General features: G+C 40.8%; 1 protein-coding gene across 4 annotated transcripts in view; it reads left to right on the top strand.

Annotated features, from left to right (window-relative positions):
* Window positions 1–205: 205 nt before the first annotated feature.
* rtel1 (regulator of telomere elongation helicase 1) overlaps window positions 206–21,338 on the top strand; it is a 149,221-nt gene continuing 128,088 nt past the window's right edge. For 2 of the 4 annotated variants that reach the window (XM_048550500.2, XM_048550499.2), the window contains exons 1-7: window positions 206–605; window positions 5,168–5,277; window positions 6,622–6,817; window positions 9,075–9,168; window positions 10,257–10,338; window positions 11,845–11,905; window positions 16,819–16,894. In XM_048550500.2, the coding sequence (XP_048406457.2) occupies window positions 5,176–5,277; window positions 6,622–6,817; window positions 9,075–9,168; window positions 10,257–10,338; window positions 11,845–11,905; window positions 16,819–16,894 (611 nt within the window). In that variant the 5' untranslated portion in view covers window positions 206–605; window positions 5,168–5,175. The remainder of the gene's footprint in view (window positions 606–5,167; window positions 5,278–6,621; window positions 6,818–9,074; window positions 9,169–10,256; window positions 10,339–11,844; window positions 11,906–16,818; window positions 16,895–21,338) is intronic. The other 2 variants (XM_048550501.2, XM_048550502.2) reach the window with 2 other exon arrangements.

The following is a 21,338-nucleotide window of genomic DNA, read 5'->3' as shown; positions in this document are numbered from 1 at the left end:
GAATAAAGCAGCTGCGACAAACCACGGGCAGTATCTGTCGATGTGCTGTAACGTTAGAGGCGCTATATCAATAAAGATTGTTGCTGCAACTAAACGCCCGTTTTGTCAGAGGCGTCATAATAATGCAGCAGTGCTTTGCTGTTGTTAGCATTCCGTGACAATTCGGATGTGGTGGTGTTTTTTTTCAATGAAAATTGAACCATTTCTAACGGACAGTTTGAAAACCCGGCACTGAGCGAACTGAAAGGACAAGTTCCTGAAAGCCTAGTCCCTCCCACATCCCACCCCGCCCCCACTAACCCCGCGCCTAGTTCAGTGAGTTGAGGCCGAGAAGCGCCACATGTGAGTGAACAGCAGCAGCGGCCGTAGCCGGACGAGTTGAATCCAGGCTCATTTCAGGCAAGCGGCGGCAGCGCCTCCGGGGATCCCGCGGTTCGGTGCCCGGCCTGGGCCTTTCGAGCAGCAAAGCGCTGCTGTCAACTGGAGATTCCTGCAAGTGGGTGAATGCAATAAAATCTGGTTTCAAACTAACAATTTGGAAAATCATCCCTCATCACCGAGATCTACCAGCAACTCCTCATCGAGCTTCCAGTGCTTCATTCAAAGTAACTCATCACGCAACATCACAAAATCCCGCTTTTATGGGTTATTTGAATTTCCTTGATGCAAACCTTTGATTCCCTTAATATTTTTAATGCAAATTGTGAATTATTTTAGACGACTTGAGCCAATTATCCTGTGCAACCCCTTTTTTGCCCCTCCTCCCGCTGTTACACAACTAATGAATCTCAAAGGTTTGTGCTTTTCATTGGGAACCTCACGACTGGCCTGCTGCTGGAAAGTACGTGTCATTTCAATGCACAGACCGGAGGCTGAAGGGGCACGCTTACCCTGAAAATGACACTTGGTCATTTATTGCCGCCTTTATGCTGGTTTTGGGATTTCACGTTTCCACTCGTGGTATTCCTGGTGATCTGACTGTCCATCGTTATGAGCACATGACATTTATAAATGTTGCACTTGCCATGAAGGAAATTCGAGTGTGACCATTGTTACAGTTGTCTGTACTTTCAGTAAGTTACAATCAGATGCTAAGATACTGATTCCGTCCTCACCCCTGTTTGTGGTGGTCTCAGTTCGTGGATCCAAATTAAGATGGTGTCCAGAATATGAAAAGTAATATTTTGAAGTTGAGATTTTAAGATAAATTTAGTAGTTATTTTATTTTAAAAAAAATGTTATTAAATAAGCTTGATTTTCAAAATTTATAATCTGAGACTTTTTAAAATCTCATCATTATTGTCCAGCACTGAAAATCCCTAACATTTCCTATGTACTTAGTCAGTGGAAGAAGTTTTGTAGAATTGGCACATGGTGTTTCTATTAAGCAAAGTCAAAACGTTTTGTCTTGCACTTCTCATGATTGACAGGCAAGAAACCAAACTTGAAAAGAGAATAACAGAAGAGGGTGTTGATTGGTTTGGCCATGGTTGGCATGACAGGCGGTATTAAATATGAGCTTAAGTTAACTGAAAAATTTCAGGCCAGGCAGATAGGCTTGCACTGGTCAGAGCATCACTGTGGAAGAATATCACCGGGATTGGAATTTTTCATGCCCCTGCCTTCCATAAAAAGGGCACAATATATGGACAAATTCCTTTTTGCCTGCAACGATTAGGGTCTTTGTGTATTGATGTGTGGCTTCTAAAATTAATCACACTGCAAATCCAATTGATAATCTTAAATTGTTTTCTGGTGTATCTCTTAGCATATTCAGGATTATTTAACAAATGTGATCCAAAGGCAAGATCTAATGTTGGGGTTGTAATGGCTGGTTGAACAGGATCAGCATCCTGTCTATTACAGGTGACCAAGAGGATGTGTTATTCAATGTAGTCCACCAGTCATTGGGACATACAGCCTACCTACCTGGCATCAAACCAGCACTGAAATTCTAATCGCATTATTCATTTGTGTGGTAAGCAAAATGTTTTCTGACTGACAGCAGCATCTATTTGCCTGCCCTGAAATTTTTCAGTTAACAGAAGTTCATATTTAATACTGCCTATCATGCCAACCATGGCCAAACCAATCAACGCCCTCTCCTGTTGTTCTCTTTTCAAGTTTGGGTTCTTGCCTGCCCATCATGATAAGTGCAAGACAGAACGTTTTGATTTTGCTTAATAGAAACACCATGTGCAAATTCTACAAAACTTTTGAGAATGCCACTCAAGTGTTTACGACAAAGCAGCAATGTAATGTAGCTAACTTCACCTGCTGCATAGATTTCTGAGACATCTTCCTGTTCCAGAGTAATTTCAAGTAGACTGGACACTGTTCGGGGGTGAAAATAATGGAATTATGCCCTTTATTGACTTTGGACAATACAGAGCAAATGATCAGGGTAGCCACTATAATGTAGAATAGTTTTGATACGTCCAATCTTGTCATCACACTTCTACTGTGAGCAGTTGACCGGGATCCTATTGAGAAGGTTGCCAGTAAGTTTGACCTTGCAGTGTGTAGAGCTACAGGAGTCACCAACATACAAATTGATTAATGGATGTAGGTTTTGCTGTGAGTTTAAATATATTTTTCAGGTGTATTGTGTGGTACAGTACATTGGTGTTTTTTTTAAATTGAGCTTGTGCTATGGACATTGCTGGCTAGTTCACCATTTATAACCGATCCCTAATTGCCCTTTAAAAGGTAGCAATGAACTGCATTTTTTTTATTTGTTGACTAGGCCAGCATTTATTGGCCAGAGGACATGTAACAATCACTTTGGAGTTGCACGTAATCCAGACCAGGCAAGGACAGCAGATTTCTTTCTATGAGGCCATTAATGAATCAAATGAATCTTTACAACAATTGATAACGGTTATGTGGTCTATAGGCCATTTGTAATTCAATACAGTCCATGGTGGGCTTTGAACCGCAGTGCATTAACCAGGGTTCTGGATGACTACTCCAATGACATTACCACCATGCCACTGCCTCCTGTTAAACCATTGAAAGCTTGTAGAAGAGCTTGTTAGGAAGGGAATTCCAGGATTTTGTCTCAGTGATATTGAGTGACTGGTGATTATACATCCTAGTCCAAATGCTGTGTGGCTTGGAGGAGAACTTGCAGATTGAGGTGTTCCCAATCATATCCTGCCCTTAATCCTAAGGGTGGTAAAGGTTGTAGGTTTGGAATGTGCTGTTGAAGCCTCAATGAGTTACTGCAATGTATTTAATAGATGGTGCAACCTGGTCTCAGTGTGTAGGGAGTGAATGTTGAATGGGGTGCCAGTCAACCAGGGCGCTTTGTCCTAGCTGGTGTGAAGTATCTTCAGTGTTTTGAAGCCAGACTGAGTCAAGTGGAGAGTAACGCTATCACACTTATTTGTGCCTTGTCAATAGCTGACAGGTGCTGGGAAGACAGGAGGCAAGTTACTCATCACAAAGTTCCTCGCCCCTTACCTGTTCTTGTGGCTGTTGTATTTGATAGTTCCAATTGAGTTTCTGGTCAATGGTTTTTCCCATGATAGTTGTAAATTTTGAAAGTGACAGGCTGAAATATTTCACTCTTGACTGCTTTGGTTTGTCTTCAAGAAGCTTTCAGTGAAAGAGATGTCTAATCATATATAAAAATTGTAACAATGCGTCACGGACGTGTTGCATTAGAATACAGTAGAAATGAAGAACAGCATTGAGTATTGCATTTTACTCGTTCTCCTTTTTTTTGTTGGACTTCAGTCTTTTTAGGTACTTTCCTGTTAATTCTTAGGCAGAAGGGCAAATGGGCAGTACTAGATTTTTAGGTTATTAAGCAGAAAAATCTTGAACGTGATGATCAGTTGTGGATTAAAGTCAGGAAATGCTTGAAACATGCAGCAGATCAGGTAGCATTGATGGAGAGAAAAGCGGAGTTGAACAGACTTTTTGAATTCATTTTGTGGGATGTGGGCATTGCTGGCTGGTAAGCATTTCTTGCCCATCCCTAGCTGCCCTTGAAGAGGTGGTGGTGAGCTGCCTTCTTGAACTGCTGCAGCCCACCTGCAGTGGGTTGACCCACAATGCTATTAGGGTGGGAATTCCAGGACTTTGACCCAGTGAGAGTGAAGGAACGGCGATATATTTCCGAGTGAGGATGGTGGGTGACTTGGGGGAAACTTGGAAGTGGTGGTGTTCCCATATATCTGCTGCCCTTGTCCTTCTAGACGGATGTGGTCGTGGGTTTGGAAAGTGCTGTCTGAGGATCTTTGGTGAATTTCTGGTGTGCATCTTGTAGATAGTACACACTGCTGCTAAGTGTCGGTGGAGGGAGTGAATGCTTGTGGATGTAGTGCCAATCAAGCGGGCTCCTTTGTCCTGGATGGTGTCAAGTTTCTTGAGTGTTGTTAGGGCTGCACTCATCCAGGTAAGTGGAGAGTACCCCAACACACTCCTGACTCAGGCCTTGTGATGGTGGACAGGCTGTGAGGAGTCAGGAGATGAGCTACTTGCCGCAGTATTCCCAGATTCTGGCCTGCTGTTGTAACCACTCTGTTAATGTTGTGGGTCCAGTTGAGTTTCTGGTCAATGGCAGCCCCCAGGATGTTGATAGTTGGGGTTTCAGTGATGGTAACACCATTGAATGTAAAGGGATGGTGGTTAGATTGTCTCTTATTGGTGATGGTCGTAGACTGGCATTTGTGTTGCATGAATGTTACTGGGCATTCGTCAGCCCAAGCCTAGATATTGACCAGATCTTGTTGCAGTTGAACACGCACTGCTTCAGTATCTCAGGGGTCACGAATGGTGCTGAACACTGTGTAATCATCGGCGAACAGCCTCACTTCTGACTTTATGATGGAGGGAAGGTCATTGATGAAGCAGGTGAAGATGGTGGGCCTAGGACACTACCCTGAGGAACTCCTGCAGAGATGCCTGGGAGCTGAGATGATTGACCTCCCAATGAAAGGTCATTGACATGAAATGATAATTCACTTCCTTTCTTCACAGATGCTGCCAGATTTGCTGACTATTGTCAGTATTTTCAGTTTGTATTTTAGATTTCTAGCATTTATAGAGTTTTGCTTTTGTACTAGTAAATTTTGGAAAATTGACAATAATTATCACAGCCAACTCATGTATTCTCTTTTTCAACTTTTAATTATTTCTGTTTTTTTTTGTCTTTTAGGTACCAAAATGCCTAAAATACAGCTTGATGGAATAACGATAGATTTTCCTTACATTCCTTATAAATGCCAAGAGAATTATATGTCTAAAGTGATAGAATGTTTACAAAAGGTAATATGAACCTTATAATGCAGCTTTATTGTCGCTATTTTATGCCTGACATTGAAAACATTAATGTTGCCACAAACCGAATTATTAATTCATTCAATGCTACAAGGAATCTCCTGCAGCTCTCTATAAACATGAAAGATAAAATGAAAAGAAACATTTCTAGAACTGCAGTGTTGTTATAATCTATAGGCAGAACAAACTGCAGTATTAATTCGTATTGCTGCAAGGAACATCATTGTGAAATAGTTTTAATGCTTTTCTTGTGAAATTGAAGGCTGGTTATTTCTAATCCTTTTTCAATAAGATTATATTCAGTTTTTCCATAATGTTGTGCAGTAGCAATCTAATTTGCATTGCATTGAAGTTACCATTCCTTCTGTGATATAGATGCTTCTATTCTTGTTTTCACTGTCTTTCACACTCTTGCAGCGATTCTCTCTCATCATCTGAACCTAATTATGCTAATGCCAGTTATACTGCTCCACTCTCTATTGCGGGGGCTTGAGAATCAGCCTGGAGTCATGATGAGTTGTATGGCTTTGTACTGCAGTCAAATGAGCCATAATAACAAAAAATTCGAATTGCATTCTAAACTGTTGACGTCAGACTGTGTATCAATTATTATTAGCACGATTCCCTGCTGTGCATTTGGCTTAAATGTGATAATGTTGTTGATTAAATCCAATTTCTAATGGGTGAAAGGCCACAAAAGCAAACTACCCTTAATTACTACAATGTGGTCATAGTTTTCTTGACCAACAGCACCAGGCCAGAGGACGACTGCTGCTGTATTCGCTGTTTGATCCCGAGAGTATTAGTAGCTTCAGTGGTCAAAACCTGGGATAGAGACTGCAGTCTTTTGCAGTGAATTATGGTAGGCATTTCTGAAAGAAATATGTACATCGAGTACTTTACCTGTTTCGTGTGTAAGGTATTGTCTACTAAACTTAATGCATCTGGCTAAAACAGTGCTGTAATAGTTACCATTGTCACTTGTTGCTGATTTCCATTTGGCACTGTACTGGTTGATACTGTTGTATCTGTAGTCAGACTTGGCTAGTTATAATATGAGTCATGGATTGCTTTTGCTGAATAAATTGCGTTCTTTATCAAGGTGTTTTGGTTTAGCTTTAAATGGCAAAGAGCAGAAATTTGCCCCATGCGACATTTACGTAACTGATCAGTGTATCAAGCTTTATCAGTCCACCTATTTTCTAAATCTTTCTCTTTATACATATACCCTTTCTGCATGTACTCAGGGACCACTAGCTTGTCATACTTTTGTCAGGGAAGTAGTGTACTCTGAAAGGAACATTTATGGTTCATTCTCTTCTTGTGTTGCAGAAAGTAAATGGGATTCTAGAAAGCCCGACTGGCACAGGAAAAACACTTTGTCTTTTGTGTGCTTCTTTGGCCTGGAGAGAACATTTACGAGACAGTATTTCAGCAAACAAAATATCCCGTCAGTTGAACGGGGAAGAACTTTTTGAGGGTCGATCTCTGTCTTCATGGGGCAGTGCATCTGCAGATGCTTATTCAGGTAAAATCAACTTTTATCTAGTTTCCCTAATTCCATCAATTGTCTGTTTATCTGTCAACGGTGATTCATGCTAGGGTTCTGTTCTGCAGGCCCTGACACCCTATATCTTCTAACAAAATATCAGTGATTGCTTTGACCACCATAAAATGGGATGCAACATAAATGATCCACTTTTGACCGAACCTGATGAGCAACAATGTGGATCCCAAAGAGATTCATGAAGCGTGGCCGTGGATTAGAACCCTGACTGCTTTGTTTCTCTTCCTAGATCTAGTCCCTTGCTACGAGTTTTAGTGCTACCACCACTGCATCTGCATTGTTCTATTTTCAGAAGAAATCTGCAAAATTCATCGAAATCACAGGATGACTTTGAATAAAGAGATATACCGTATGGTCTGGAATGAAAACAAAAGTGCTGCAGAAACTAAGCAGATACGGACATGGATGCAGCTTAGTTCACCATTTTCTGTTTGGGCACCTTCCAACCACCTGGTCTCAATATCTGTCTACTACATTGATATCCCCCCTCACTTGGTGTGCATCTTGCTTTTTAGAGTTTTGCTTTCAGTCAGAGCTCATGTTTATTTTCTCACTGTCGCCAATCTGGAACCATGTGTCTTCTCTACATGCACTGCCACTCTTTTTACCTTGTGTTCAATGACAGCTTGGATCTCCAACCTCCCTTAGCCTTTCCCTGATTGAGGCTTCAGTTTCATTAGTACCATTCCTCCCCCACCTGCCCTTACTCTAAAATCAGTGATTTTACCAACTCTGTCTTCAGTTCCAAAGAGGAATCATTGGATTCAAAATGTTAACTCTCTTTTTGGTCCCCAGAATTTTTTTTGCTGCCACACCTGCTTAGATTCTCCAGCTCTTCGATTTTATTTCAGACCTCCTGCATCAGCAGTGTTTTGCTTTTATTTAGTTGATCTGGAGAATTGTTTCTGAATGTGAAACAAATTTAAGGTTAGTTTATTCAATGTTGACTAAGTATTGCTTATTTTAGGTAATACTTCTAATATATTTTAGATTATATGTACATATACAAAGTTTTGATCTTGTGTCACTTTCAAAGTATCTTTGTCCAATTTTGGAAGCCATTGTGTTAAAGTGTCTTGCCTGCTATCAAAATTTGATGAAATGTTAGCCAAGAATAGTTTAGCCTTGAAGAGCGAATAAGAACCACTTACATTTATATATTGTAGATAACAAAAGTGTGGAGCTGGATGAACACAGCAGGCCAAGCAGCATCTCAGGAGCACAAAAGCTGAAGTTTCAGGCCTAGACCCTTCATCAGAGAGGGGGATGGGGAGAGGGAACTGGAATTTATTTATTTATTCCAGTTCCCTCTCCCCAACCCCCTCTCTGATGAAGGGTCTAGGCCCGAAACGTCAGCTTTTGTGCTCCTAAGATGCTGCTTGGCCTGTTGTGTTCATCCAGCTCCACACTTTAGTTATCTTGGATTCTCCAGCATCTGCAATTCCCATTATCACTGATACGTTTATACATTGCTTTGAAGTAGTGAAGCATTCCAAGATGATTTATGGAACACTAATCAAATACAATTTAATAAAAACCATACCAGGAGATATTAAAGTGTATGACCAAAAGATTGTCTAAAGAGGGAATAAGTTGCATATGCCAGATCATTGGCAGCTAAAAGAACAGTTGCCAGCGGTGGAAATTAACAATTGGGGATAAACAAGAGGCTAGAATTGGAGGAGCACATGTTACTTGCTCCATTTTGTTTGGTTACTATTTTATTCACCTTGCACATCAAGTTCCTATTTGAGGCATATGTCTTTGTTTACTGCTCCCTTCTTCGAAACCACTACATCAAGAGTCCCTCAATTTTTGACAGAAGTCTCAAGTTGGAATGGTAACAATTCTTGTTGTAATTTTCTTCACATTTTACCGCAGTTTGTTATGTGCATCCATATTTAAGTGGCACTCATGCTCTGTGAAGCTAAGCTTCTAATCAATGTATTGCAACTGCAGTTAACAGCTCCTTTTGTGCCTTCATTGCAAATCTGGAATTGTTTTACATTATCTTGAGATCACATTCATACAATGATTCTATTATTAAGACAGCAAAAAAAATACCTGACTGCTCTGTTTGCCCTGATTGTGTTTTGAAGTTTTACAAGTTCTGGTTTCATTGGTGCTTAAACCTCAGTGCTAATTTGTGTTGTTACATTATTCAGTGACTCAGTTTTTATGTTTTACTGATGTATTAACATTGTTTGACTCCACTCAGCAAGTTACAGTGATATCCCAAAGATCGTTTATGCCTCAAGGACGCATTCACAACTCACGCAAGTAATTAATGAGCTAAGGAACACAGCGTACAGGTACGATACTTATTTTGGAGCAGCTCAGTTAACCTTATTTCTTTTTATGAACTTCATTGACCATGCCTGTTAAACTGAAATGAATGAATAATATTGGGTAGATTTTAGTCACATACTAGTGAGAAAATGCTGTGTAAACAATTTTAATAGATGTTGCTCAATTGGCACATGTCAATTTAGTTCCAATGTAGCAAATATGAGTCGGGTTTTTGGGTCAGATTCTCAATGCCTGGATCAGATTCTGATTTGATCTGTAGAAAACAGACATCCAGAAGCAATTTTCTATGAATTGCCCAATTAGTGACCAAAAGATGGGTGATGAGCAGATTGCCTAATCTGCTAGACCATCAAGAGAGGAGGGGCCCACAAGTGGCTTATAAAATTCCTCTGGCCTGTTGCTGGCAGTGTGGCCTTCCATGCCCATCTGCCTTCATTAATTTTGCCCTATTATTGAAAGCTTTCAAAACCTTGCCATTGTCAGAATACATTGGATTGAATGTTTGTATTTTCTTTAGAATAAACTAACTGAGAATTCTTGATTTCTCTAACACAGAAACATTCTCTTGTGTGATGTTCTGAGCTTCCAGTTTAACTGCTGGATATAATACCAAATACATTCCAAAAGACCAATGTGAAGTTGTTTAGGGTGTGTTTCTGTTAGGAGGATGTTACTGTAAGTTATTCTGCATATAATAGTTTAAAGGTAATGCTTATATTGTACCATTTGTTTTTTAGTAAATATAGTCTTAGGACATAAAGATTAAGGAATTTCCAGTTACAGTGCAGCAAGCTAACTTTAATTAGTTAAGATTTTCTTGCTTGTTGATTTTTCATGTTGCAATCTGTGTGATGAAGGCTAAGATTTTGATGGATGGCATTTGGCACTGTTGGGCAGTTGAATCAATTAACTCTACTTGTGGAACTGCAGATTCAAGCTTTGCAGCCAATGTTGATGTTTTTACTTTATGTAGAATTACAGTTTGAATATTTGCAAATGCCCTGTGGTGAGAAATTTAAATTCAGTAGTTAGAATTTAATGAACAAATCAATTCATTGTCACTTTTTATTTCACTCCCTTTCCTGTGTAGACCAAAGGTATGCGTTCTTGGGTCAAGAGATCAGCTCTGCATCCACCCTGAAGTAATGAAACAGGAAAGCAATCACGTAAAGGTTAATGAAAGTTTCTGAACTGTATTTAACTTTTCTGTGTTGCTTTTAATGAGGTACCTTTTTTTTTGCATTTCTGTTCTTCATCTGCTTTGCTTCTGCATATGTGAGGAGGGTTCCAACTGTTATGTGACGTAATACGATGCTGTAATTGGAAGGAGTAAAGAAGCAAGCAAATAATCTTGATGTACAATTTAAGGTGATAGCAATACATTTATTTATCAAATGTTTTAATGTGGATCAGAAATAATTGAAGTAATTGCCAACAATATATATAGAATAAAAATTTTGTCCAGAATTACAGGAAGGTCAAGCATTTTTTTTCTGTCTGGCACATCATGGGTAGATATCATTCTTTGAAGCCAATTAACAAAGTGTAAAAACAACAGTCCTGTAAGCTTTATTCTTATTGGAAAGGTACAGGAAACGTGGAGGAATAATATTCTTAACTCTGTAAGTAAACAATTTTATATACAGTATCTTTTGAATTTTACATTGTTAAAATTAGGAAATGTATCATTGGGATCTGAGGGTCAATGCTGTTCTTTGGAAGTGTTGTCAGTCATGTTGCTGTTTATATTGGGGTGCCTGAAATCTTTTTGCAAATACCAGTGGAAACTAATTACATTTCTTCACTGTTGACCTCATAGTACTTTTTTTTGTTGCATCCTAGTGCATTTACAATTTATAATTTGGCTGTTTTTATACTGAAGCCAAACTGGTTGAATGTCAACGTACAAATCCTTCCAACATGTGCCAGGTAATTTATGAAGAGCTGGAGAGATTCCTATTCAGCTGCATGACGGAAAGCAAGTTGGATCTTCTATCATCACTTGCAATGCCCATTATCAGTGCATGTAGGTTCCTTAAGTTAGCAGAGGGTAAGGATACCAGATAAATTCAAACAAAGGTTTAAAACAGTGTGCTCATTTTCTATGCTGCCCAGCCCACGGATGCATTTTTAACATTTTGCTAATGGGATGACATTCTTTAGCAAATGGGGATTCAGCAAAATTGGTCTACAAAGCTTCTTTCATTTTCTTGTCTTTTTCCTAATTTCAGATTATATTCACCAGTGCTTCTGCAGAGGAGAGCTCGGAGTGAAAACCATCCAGAACTGGGATGCAAATTTGAGCTTCCCCACTGAGGATTCTAGCATTTAGATTTAGCTAATGGGTTCTCTGTTCCTGTTCTATTTAAAATTGGTGATGTTAATGAGCATTAGGGTCCCCTGACTGCTTGGTGCATATTTGATCTATTCTGATCAAGAAGTTCACCAATTTGTGTCTTGCTGTGTGTTAATTTGGTTGCTTTTAACCAGCGCAGGTACTGGATTGTAATAATTGAATGTGTAAACATGTGAGGAAAACTAAGCTCATTGAAATATAATGGAATTTTCAAATGTTTTTCTAGAAAAGAAGTTTCTAGGTCCCAAAGCTCAGGAATGTGCTCACAACATTATTTTTGTGCTCAGAATAAATCAACTTGAGATGTGATTTATTTTTTCAGGTCCACATGTGTCGAGTGAAAACTTCCACACGAACTTGCCACTTCTATAACAATGTAGAGGGTAAGAACTGAATACTTGATCTTAATGCTGAAATTGTGTTTTCTCTGTTATAGAAAGTACTCCTATCTGGTTTAACCCTCAGTTGCTACTTCAGGTCAAGTTTGGAGCAGAAACCCAAAATGCTGTTTGACTTTCAGCACAGTTACGTTCTGTTGTTAGCTCAGGTTCTTCAACTCCATCATTTTACCATCCTTTGCCTTTTCCTGCTTCCTTGGGCGAGTTGCTAAAACACAAACCCATGCTATTATGGTACAGGATCTCAGTTTCTTTAGTGCTTATTTACTTGTTTCCATAATCTATGAATTACAACACATCATGAGTCCTCTCCTGTAGTCAGGATCATCATTAATTCAATCATGTAGCACAAAATCAGGCCTCATATACATTGCACTCTGGTCAGCTCCAGACATGTTACTGTTAGAAATAACCCCAAAAACATTCTTATGAGTCCCTAATCTAGGCTACTTTCATCCATCTGACTTTTCCCTCTGTTTGTAGTTACAAATCTCACGTGACTATGATTGTGTCCTTCTGACAAGTTCTCAGTATTGCTTCCTTACCGCTGCACCTTCCCATGTTGTTCCTGTTAGGGGGTCTGTGCACCACTCCCACAAGTGACTTTCTTGCCTTAACATTTCTCATTTTTACCCAAACTGTTTTCGCTTCTTGGTTTCCTGAGCTTGGCCATTGCTTTCTTTGTGTTAATACCAAATTAACAGAGCAATCCTGCCACCTTTTCTGAGTTTCGTGCCATTCCCAAATGTCCTGTACTCTTCAACATTCAGGTCCCAATCTGTGACAACCTGCAGCTAAGTCTCTATAATGGCTAAGGGGGTAATGGAGGCTAGTATATTTAAAAGGTGTCTTGATGGGTACTGGAATAGGAAGCGTCTGTAGGGATATGGGCTAAATGCTGGTAAATGGGACTAAATTAATTTAAGCTATCTGGTTGGCATGAATGAGTTAGATCCAAGGGACTGTTTCCGTGCTGTGCGTTTTGTCTTGCAATCTCAGTTCATCTGATCCAAATACTATGTGTATTCAGATGCAGAGGCTTTACTTTCATCTTTTTATTCATTTTGGAAATTCTAATCTTATCTGTTGATTCACTCTTGGACCTGAACACTCCAACCTTGACTGTCACAGTCTGTTTATCATTTCCTTATTAAAATATCTCTTGATTCTACTCTTCGATTTGCCATGTCTTATCCCTTGGCCCTATTGATAGTTTAAAATCCTCTTTGTGTAGTGTGGAGCTGGGAGGAACAACAGCCTCAGCATGGTTCAAATGAAGACTGTCCTGTCAGTACAGGTCTTTCTTTCCTCTTTACTGGCACAAGCGTCCTCAATCTGAAATCCAGGACTCCCTCATTAGTCTTTGAGCAGGATGTTAATCTCACTAATCTGATTTGCCCTTCGCTAATTTCCTTAACGCAACATCATAATCTAGATATTCTGCTGAATTTGACACCCAGCACCTCTTATTGACTCTACTTCTTTGTGCTACCTACGCTTTGGGTGTCTACGTGGACCATGACGACTGGATTCCCCCTCTCTCGCTGCAAATCCCTGAGTAGATGTCCTGAACCCTGGCACTGGGGTAGGCAGCACAGCAATCTGAGCTTGGACTCTTCAAAGCAGAGAGTAGTGTCAATCTCCCTCACTGCATTGCCACTAGACTCCTTATTGCTCATCCTACTTGAATGGCTCCCTTTTCCATGGTGCCATGATTACTTCACTCGTCCACTCTAAAGCTTTCATTCCCATCAACAAGCTTTGTCTATATTAATAAAGCATCCTCCCAGGCAGTTAAACTTTCCGGTCATATATTATGATCTGCCCTTGGTGAGAGGTAAATTAAATCCCAGGTTTTCAGCGCTAATTAAATCTGTATATGACCTTGCCAGTTGTGATCACCTACAGTTTGATGCCTTGCTGTTTCTGCAGTTGAAAACAATTGTTAATTTCCATTGGCAGGCTGTTACTGGGGTTCTGTACCAGTTAGTTCCCTGCTTCAAACGAAGCAGTCACAGTATCAATTTGTCAATCCTTCCACTCATACAGAAAGCATTTATTCTTATCATGTTAAACCTTGTTGTTTTCTAGCATTTAATCAGATTTTGGAAAGAAAAAATCAGAATAAATTTTGATTTTGTATTTAGCAGATCATTGCCACGTGAACAGCATTCTTGCTGCATAATGGATGCACCTGGTAATTAAATGTAATTTGCTGTCAGCATTTTCCATGATACTTGTCAGTAACATTCAGTGGGAGAACCAACTCAAATTTTTTTCTGCCCTGTGCATGTAAGTGTCAATGTAAATTAGTAAGTGTCACCCATCTAAAAACATTTCCAATGTGTTTTTATTGCAGCAGTGAATGTATTCACACTTATTGTTACTGTGTAAAAAAAAAAGGAAATCTTGCAACCGCTCAAAGTTGGGTAGCATCTATGCAGGGAAGAGACAACTGATGGGTGACTATAGTGAGAGAAGCAGAATCTATATATTCTAGAAGAAGCAGCCTGGGAATCCCTAAGAGGGGTCTTAAGTGGAATACTGTTATGGATCATTTTGGTTGATCAGTGAATAAAGGCATTAAAGAAACAAATGAGTAACAAGTACAAGAGCAGTAAAAGGTCATCAGTATAAGAAAGAAAATGAAATTACGTGTGGAAAAACACTTCATACATTAATGTTCATTATTATAGTCTAAGACAATATGAGGTATTCTGATTGAAATAAGATGTTGTGAATGCCTGAGGTAAATTATACAATTAGAAGTGGAGAAAGTTTCAGCAACGCTGAACCCTCAAAGGGAAAGAAAATGCATGCTAGCAATTTTGAAATATTTGCCCTGTTCTCAAGCAAAGGATCCATTTCCCATCACCTTCCTCTCAGCTCATCCTTTTCTTGCCACCTCTTCACTGTTGCCTCCAACAGCTATGATCAGACCGTTTTGCCCTCACTTTATTCTCACTAGTCTCCATTTATGACAGACAATCTGTCATTTGTTGCAATTCCAATGTGATATTACCACCCTGCGTGTCTGCCTGTGCAGCCTGATTTTCTTTTACTGGCATGTGCATTAATGTCCTTAGGGGAAGGAAACTGCCATCCTTACCTGGTCTGGCCTACATATGACTCCAGACCCACAGCAATGTGGTTGACTCTAAACTGCCCTCTGGGCAATTAGGGGTGGACAATAAATGCTGCCCAGCCAGCGATGTCCTCATCCCGTTAACAAATTTTAAAAAATGTTCTTATACAAATGTTGGATGTACAAACACGTGCCTATTCACTTCCTGCAGCTCCACTGTCCAGATCTGAAATGTGCGTTGGCAAGGAGCAATTTATGTTCTCCAACTGCTGTGCTATATATCCTACTGCACATTGTGAGCAGATGCACATGAGATGTGTCTATTGCTGAAGGCATTACTTCTATTTACGGGGTGACCACTGTCTCTGAACATTCATCTAAATTAGTTGTTCACGACCACAATCTGGCCTTAGTGCCTTTGATCCATCTCTTGATAAATTTTGGCAAAATCATTACTAAACTGGTAAAACTATGACTGCATAATTTGAGACCTTAACTCTCACTTGCATTTTATCACATTACATGTCTATAATTCTGAAAATATTCTTACTGTAATTTATGATTCTTATGCCAAATCTTTTAAGAATGTCATGAAACCTCTCTGGCTGGTTGCTGTCCTTGACTTCAGCATTAATCACTCTTAAATTACTAGAGAAGGAAAAGTGGAACAGGTGTGGGCCATTCATTCCCTTGAGCCTTTGCTGTCATTCAGTTAAACCGTAGCCGGTCTGTAACTTAAATTAATTTACTTGTTTTCATTCTATAGTCCCTTGATAACCTTTCACAATGAAAGTCTATGGATCTCAGTTAAAATGTCTATTGACCAAGCTTGAGGATTTTAAATACCCTTTTGCCAGAAAATGTATTTCCTTAATTTAGTCCTAAATGTTAACTGTGTTATTTTAAGATTGCCCCCAGTTCAGGATTCTCCAACATTGCAGATTCTTTCCCTTTATTTATCCTGTTGAATTCTTTAATCATTACCGCTATTTCAATTGGATCCCCCCTCAACCTTGTGTTTTCAAAAGAATACAATCAAGCTGTGCAACCAGTCCTCAATTTAATACTTTAAAGCCCATATGTCTTGGTGAATCTATATGCTCTTTAAGTGTAATATATGCCTCTGAGTGACTGTGTCAAACACTGAATACAGGGCTTCAGGTAGAGTCTGATCAACGTTCAAGAAGGAACTGTGGTATCGTTATTCTCCCCCGGTATTCCAACTCTCAGAGATAAAATTGAGCATTACACAAAAGGGACACATAGTAAAAGGAAGATTTAATGGATTTGCAAATTGCATTGTTTAGAAACATTTATTTTCACTTGAATCCAAAAATGACTATTTTATTGTTTAGATTTAATTAACCAATTGAAAATATATGATGAAACAGCACGTGTTCAGCACATGTAGACAAAGTAGTATTAAACAGAATGTTAATGGACTGAATACTAAATTTACACCTTTATGACATCTTGATTTGTAAATTGAATTATCTAATCATTGTCAACCAGTTGAGTGATAAGTTGAAATGAGATGCTGGCTTTTTTTTTCCATACGTGCTTAGTTTGTGTCATTTCATTCCTAGAAGCAGTTAGATTGGAATCTCTATAATTCTGTGCCAAGATGCACAGTCATTTTGTGTGACAATATCAATTTAATCAAAATAAGGCAAAGTACTTTCTCAAATTAAATTCTTCTCAAGGATTAAAGATTTTATTAGTTGCTGGTTGCCTACTCTCTGTTAAATGGCAGTAATGTTATTGTAGTGAGCATGTCCATGATGGATTTCTCAGACTTTGTCTCTTATTTCAGAAAAGAGCACAGAAAAGGAATTTACACAGACCATTCTTGATGTAGAAGATCTCGTTAAAAGTGGCAACAAACACAGGTATAATTTGTCAATGTCAGCAAATTTTTTCAGAAGATACTCCTTTTTAAAAATGTTTCTCTGAATACAAGGCTGCATAGGGTATTGCCTTGGGTGGTGGGGGGGAGGGGGCGGAGCCCTTTACTGTATTGAGAAGACGATTGTACATGAGGCAAAATCCATTATCCTTGAAAAACAGAATGTTGTGAAAAGGCGAGATAACAAGGTGTGGAGCTGGATGAACACAGCAGGCCAAGCAGCATCTTAGGAGCACAATGCTGTTTGGCCTGCTGTGTTCATCCAGCTCCACACTTTGTTATCTCGGATTCTCCAGCATCTGCAGTTCTCATTATCTCTGTTGTGAAAAGACCATGGTTTGTATTTTGTTCTTGTTATCCTGCTGGATACATCCATCATTCGTCAGTGTGTCACATGGAAGTATTACATATGAAAATGTTTGAGTAGAATTTTCCATTTTAAAGTATGATGTTGAGTGTATTGGCTGGTGCCCTTGCCCCAGATGAGAGATCTTGCGGAGTCAAATGTTTTACATGTTATTCTCCCTTATCTACCCAAATGAGATGTTGTGTAATTTATTTGGCAAATTATTGGAAGCTGAACCAGACCTTCTCACCTCTGGTGGAATTCTGTGGGTTGAAGGTTCTGGAACCCTTGTTTAAATGCCAGCTAAACATCACTTCATATGCTCCAAGCCAGGATCATCCCCTCGGCCTGTGGCATTCACTGTACAGAAACTCCACTGTTTGTCGGGAAATCTTCGGAGGCTCCGAGCTGTACTGGTGCTCTGCAGATGTTACTGGATGAAGCGACTGATAGAAGACATGCTCTGTTTCTGCGTGGATCACATTAGGAGAGCGTTGCGTCGCACTTGGTCAGCCTTGCTCGAGATCACACATTGTTGCCACAGGCCCCAATAACAGCAGTGCAGAAAAATAGCCAAAATCCTGCACACTGCAAGGGAAAGTGATACCACCTCCCTTCTGTCATCTCTTACTTACGCGGAATGGGTCTAACTCTGACACTGCACAGACATCTCACAAAACCACATTGTCTGCCAACCTCAGTAGCATATGCATGATGTACAATCAAGGGCTCACACCCACTTCATGTCTGCCGAGTTACCAGCCCTTCCTGCGATGTGCCCTTCCCACTCGGTGAGAACACTTCACCATATGGCATAGAGTTTTTACCAGAAATGAAGATCCTCTCCCTTTGAAGATAGGGCTCTTACGGTGGCTGGGGAAGACTGGGAACATCTCTCTGGTAATGTGAGGACACCAGTGGAACAGCAACCATTAAACATTATTGTGCTCTGCTCCTTTTAGATGTGCACGAAGGCAATTATATTGTTCTTGCAGAAGTTATTCTGCATCTTTACCATCTGATTCTTTCTCTTTTCTGAAGACACTGGTGGTGCCCAGGACTTCTAACTGTAAAAGACACCTGCGCCAGAGCCCCTCTATATCAGCACTGCCTCAGCAGGAAGACTATGAACTCTGTGAGTGTGCACTGGTGAGATGTTCCCCTGCACCCCCCTCTAGCAAGCAGACTTCCACCTCACTATGTCCTCCATCTAGATTAGACCTGGGGCCACAATCCGGTGATTGTCAGGAGTATACTGTGTGGCACTACCTGACTGCCTCAGCAATGGAACCTAATCTTGAGGAGGCCTACAGACCTTTCCATAATGGCTATCAGGGAATTGTGGGCAGCCTTGTGATTTTGTGGCAGTTTGAGGAATCAGCAGAGGTGTCACCTGTGAGATGTGGAAGACAAACAGTTGAAGGCCCAACCTTTTGTATACATTGAGGACCTTTAAAAAGAGGCTGGCAGTTGACAGTGGTCCAGAATGAATGAATCATAGCAGTTCTCTGGATATCTTGTAAAGATGTGCAGTTGTTGACACAAATGAATTGCATACTAAGGAAGTGGAATCCTTTTCTTTTTTGGACGCAGCTGATGGTGAATTAGGTGCAATCGATTGCCCATTGCTCCTGTGGGAAACCAGTGATGGCTGAGAATCTTAATGTTCTCCTTGTCTTGCTCTGCGTGTCAAGGGGTAAAGAGAAGAATCGGTGAACTCTTGTGAAGAGAGCATCAGTGACATTCCAGATGCAGTTGTGAAATAAAAACCGAAATGCCACAGAGGTCCACCTGAAATAAAAAAAAACCCACTGGCAAAGAAATTTAAAGCCAGTTGCTCCCTTTCAGGTGGATGGGATTGCCACCCAATCCTTGTAGTGCAAGTCTTTATCCAGCAGCTGGTATAGGTGTGACATGATAGATTGTGATGTCCTGAGTCGACATCTGCACTGCCTCTGTAATTTTCACATAAACATGTAGATCCCGATCAACACAAGCACTCCTCTGGTAGCAGCTGTTGTTGTCACAGCTGCACTTGTCTGTGTTGACTTCTGTGGTTGTTCCTTTGCAGACGTAGGACCTCAAAGAACCACTAGATTGACCTCCCGGATACAACGCATCATCCTCCGACACTTCCGCCATCTACAATCCAGGGATCCCACCACCCAAGCCATTTTTCCATTCCCACCCTTGTCTGCCCTCCGGAAAGACCACTCTCTCCGTGACTCCCTTGTCCGCTCCACACTCCACTCCAACCCCACCAAACCCGGCACCTTCCCCTGCAACCGCAGGAAATGCTACACTTGCCCCCACACCTCCTCCCTCACCTCTATCCCAGGCCCCAAGATGACTTTCCACATTAAGCAGAGGTTCACCTGCACATCTGCCAATGTGGTATACTGTATCCATTGTACCCGGTGTGGCATCCTCTACATTGGGGAAACCAAGCGGAGGCTTGGGGACCACTTTGCAGAACACCTCCGCTCGGTTTGCAATAAACAACTGCACCTCCCAGTCGCGAACCATTTCAACTCTCCCTCCCATTCCTCAGATGACATGTTCATCCTGGGCCTCCTGCAGTGCCACAATGATGCCACGCGAAGGTTGCAAGAACAGCAGCTCATATATTCTGCTTGGGAACCCTGCAGCCCAATGGTATCAATGTGGACTTCACAAGCTTCAAAATCTCCCCTTCCCCCACTGCATCCCAAAAGCAGCCCAGCTCGTCCCCTCCCCCAACTGCATCCCAAAACCAGCCCAGCCTGTCTTCGCTTCCCTAACCTGTTCTTCCTCTCACCCATCCCTTCCTCCCACCCCAAGCCGCACCTCCATCTCCTACCTACTAACCTCATCCCACCTCCTTGACCTGTCCGTCTTCCCTGGACTGACCTATCCCCTCCCTACCTCCCCACCTATACTCTCCTCCCCACCTATCTTCTTTTCTCTCCATCTTCGGTCCGCCTCCCCCTCTCTCCCTACTTATTCCAGTTCCCTCTCCCCATTCCCCTCTCTGATGAAGGGTCTAGGCCCGAAACGTCAGCTTTTGTGCTCCTGAGATGCTGCTTGGCCTGCTGTGTTCATCCAGCTCCACACTTTGTTATTTTAGATTGACCTCTGCCTTTATTTCTTATCCTGCTGTCAGCAGCTTTGGATCCATTACATTCTGCCCCCTTCTCCAAGTTGTTAATGCAGTTGGTATATCATTGAGGCCCTTGCACTGTCTTGTGGCACTCTGCTAATTATGCCTTTCCAACTTGAAAGAAAATTAATCTTCAGATTCTGACTTCTGTGGTAAGTAATCCTGAACCCATGTTAATACATTAGCCCCAAAACTCGGATCTCCTCTATTGTACAATAACATTTTATGTGGCTCCTTATGGAATATCTTCTGAAAATCCAAATACACTGTCCTGACCTGTCCCACTTTATCTATGCTGCTTGTTACATCCTCAAACAGCTCCAGCAAACTTGTCAAAGTTCATTTTTCTTTCACAGCAACATGTTGACATGTTGTGTTAAGCTTTTCGAAATGTCTTGCTCAATCTTTTTTTATAATGGATTTTCCTAATGACTTAAATAGACATTTTTCTGATGACAAGTCTTAGGCTAACTAACCTGTAGTTTCCTGCTTGCTGTCTCCCACCCCCCTTGAATAGGAGTGTCACATTAATGGTTTCCAATCTGCTCTATCCGTCCCCAAATCCAGAGAGTTCAGGAATATTTGAACCTATGCCTCCACTAACAGTCACTTCGTTTAAAACCCCTGGCTATAGGCCGTTAGATCCACACAACTTTTCTCCCTTCAATCCCACCGGCTTAACAAATACTTTGTCCTTGTGATAGACACCATTATAAGACCTTACCTTCCATTCACATCTTGCTTGTCTGATGTAGAACATGGAACAGTACAGCACAAGAACAAGCTCTTCTGTCCACTGTGCCTGTGCTGACCATGATACTATTCTGAACTGATCCCATCTGCCTGCACATGGTCTGTATCTTTCTATTCTCTATCTGTTCATGTGTCTGGCTAAATGCCTCTTAAATGTTGCTATTGTATCTGCTTCTACCACCTCCCCTG

The sequence above is a fragment of the Stegostoma tigrinum genome, chromosome 19 (assembly GCF_030684315.1).
Source record: "Stegostoma tigrinum isolate sSteTig4 chromosome 19, sSteTig4.hap1, whole genome shotgun sequence".
Taxonomy (NCBI): Eukaryota; Metazoa; Chordata; class Chondrichthyes; order Orectolobiformes; family Stegostomatidae; genus Stegostoma; species Stegostoma tigrinum.
The sequence above is the reverse complement of the archived record's forward strand: the minus strand, read 5'-3'. Positions and strand labels throughout refer to the sequence as shown.